General features: G+C 53.5%; 1 protein-coding gene across 1 annotated transcript; it reads right to left on the bottom strand.

The window, feature by feature from the left end:
- Positions 1–512: 512 nt before the first annotated feature.
- On the bottom strand, positions 513–1,883 carry LOC129326427 (olfactory receptor 52D1-like). The gene is made up of 2 exons (XM_054974586.1): positions 1,525–1,883; positions 513–1,107 (listed from the first exon to the last, which is right to left on the bottom strand). Exons 1-2 carry the CDS (start codon positions 1,881–1,883, stop codon positions 513–515), a joined length of 954 nt encoding a protein of 317 aa, XP_054830561.1.
- Positions 1,884–2,490: the final 607 nt, after the last annotated feature.

Genomic DNA, 2,490 nt, shown 5'->3' with positions numbered 1-2,490 from the left:
GTGGGGCTGAGAGAGCTCCAGAGAACTGTGACTGGCCCAAGGTCACCCAGCTGGCTTCAAGTGGAGGTGGGGAATCAAACCTGGTTCTCCAGATTAGAGTCCCGCCCTCTTAACCACTACACCAAACTGGAAGCAGGAGGAAACCTTGCAAACCTGCTTTTGCCAGGAGGCACGTGAATCCCGCAGCCCCTGATGGCTCCGTGTGTCAGCCGGGGAGGGGTGTCTCCTGTGCGCAGCTCAACACAGCCCTGATCAAGTCCCCCTGCCCTCCAAATACGAACAGCAAGATGTTCACTAGACCCCCTTCCGCAACACTGTGGCAGGGTTTCTCCAAGCCTCTCTTCTGCCGGAGCAGCTTTTCTGCCCGTGGAAGGCAACGTGCTGCTAAGAAATTGGACTAAAAATTCTCTGCTCTGGCTCAGCCCAGATGGCCCCCTCCCAGCCATGAAGAGAGGCCAGACAAATGCCTCAGTGTGGCTGATCTCCATTTCTTCCTCTCTCGAGGCTGCTAGTCAGGCAGCCTTCAAGTGGAGACCCTGCAGCACCCGCCTCCGGATTTGCTTAGTCCTCACCCCATAGATAATGGGGTTCAGCGTTGGTGGCACCAGCAGGTAGATGTTGGCGATGAGGATGTGGACGTGATGTGGGATGCTGCCGTGGCTGAAGCGGTGGGAGAGGAAAGAGAAGACAGCTGTGGTGTAGAAAATAAGGATGACACAGATGTGGGACCCACAGGTCCCCAGGGCCTTCAGGCCAGCCTCTTTGGAGGGCAGGTGGCAGACAGTGCGCAAGATCAGCCCATAGGACATCCCAATGAAGAGAACATCAATGGCTCCAATGAGGGATGCCACGGTCAGGCTGTATGCCTTTGTGACGACTGTGTCTGCACAGGCGAGTTTCACCACGGCCATAAACTCACAGTAGCTGTGGGCAATGACTTTGGAGTTGCAGAAGGGAAGCTGGCTCACCAGGAATGGGTGCGGGGAGAAGAACATCACGCCCCGTGCCAACACTGCACCGCCAATCACTGCAATGCGGGCTCCTGTGAGGGTAGTGATGTGCTGCAGGGGGTTGCAAATGGCCACATAGCGGTCGTACGCCATGGCTGTCAGATCTGTGGCTAAATAATAGTTGTATCCAGACTACCTTCTGCAATCAGACAAGAGTCCGTTGTTTTCAAAAGATTTACTGAAAAAAGCAACCATTATAGTCCACTGGTCCAGATGCAATATCTGAACTGGTACACGTGTATTGTTACGAATGAGAGGCAAAGAATACAGTACAAAGTATCAAGACTCAGCAGGCCCAGCCTCCCCACATAGTTCTCAAAAATCCCTTTGAAGCTGAGAAAGTGAAAGTTTCCCAGGGCTGGAAAAGCTGTAGTCAAAACATTCCTCTTCTGGGAGATAGCTGCTAGGGAACATCTTGGCACCTGTGAAGAAAGCACTCAGAACACTAAAAGAATTAAAATGGAGTCTCTTTGGTTACAACATATAGAGAAGCATTCTGAACCTGACAATGGCCAGGAAGAACCCGGACTCCATGGCAGTGAACGAGTGGATGAGGAACATCTGGGCCAGGCAGGCACTAAAGCCAATGCGCCTGGCGCCCAGCCAGAATATGGCCAGCATCTTGGGCATGGCGGAGGTGGACAGCACCAGGTCAGTGAGGGGCAGCATGGAGAGGAAGAGGTACATGGGCTGGTGCAGACTTGGGTCTGTCTTGATGACCAGGAAAATCGTGCAGTTCCCCAGCAGGGCCATCAAGTACATGGAGCAGAAGGGCAGAGCCAGCCAGACGTGCAGCGATTCCAGGCTGGGGATGCCCAGGAGCAGGAAAGAGGCCGGCCGGAAGGAGGAGAGGTTGGAGGGGGCAGGCTGCATCCTGGATCCGGCTCTCTCCACTCGCAGCTCCACTCGGGGTTATCCTCCACAACATCTGTGGGAAGGCTGCACAGAACACACGGATCATTAGCTTCCACCAGTTTCCACAGAAGACACAGCTGTGCTGTGAAAGATGCCCCTAGGAGAACGGGATCTGCTGGGGGCCTTACTGGGGACCTCCCAATCTCACCCCCCTCCTCTGAAGATAAAATCCCATTCGAATTGCAAGGCGGGTTTTGCTTTTTTAAAGTGAAAAGTTCTATTAAAACGATTATTCATCACAACAACAGTAGTGAAAGGTGTGTCAGTCAGAAATGTGGGAAAATGCCACCCAGGGCTGTGTTAGCAGAATGCAAGAGGTGTCCTTGGATCCTTTATGTTTCTGCCACCCAGTTTCGGATGTGCAGAAGTGGCAGTCAGTTTCTCTATGAGGCTGAGTAGTGATGTGCCCTGTGGGTGTCCTCTCTTTGCATGCACGGCCCTCGGCTCCCAAGCAAAGGGAGCTCAGACAGGAGCCACCAACCAGCCCTTCTCATTTCCAGCATAAAGTGGCTGTGCAGAACGCTGATTGCCTCGCCTTTGCAGCAGCAAACACAAATGGGGAGGC

This window comes from Eublepharis macularius, chromosome 3 (genome assembly GCF_028583425.1).
Source record: "Eublepharis macularius isolate TG4126 chromosome 3, MPM_Emac_v1.0, whole genome shotgun sequence".
NCBI lineage: Eukaryota > Metazoa > Chordata > Lepidosauria > Squamata > Eublepharidae > Eublepharis > Eublepharis macularius.
This window is presented reverse-complemented; position numbering and strand designations above follow the sequence as displayed.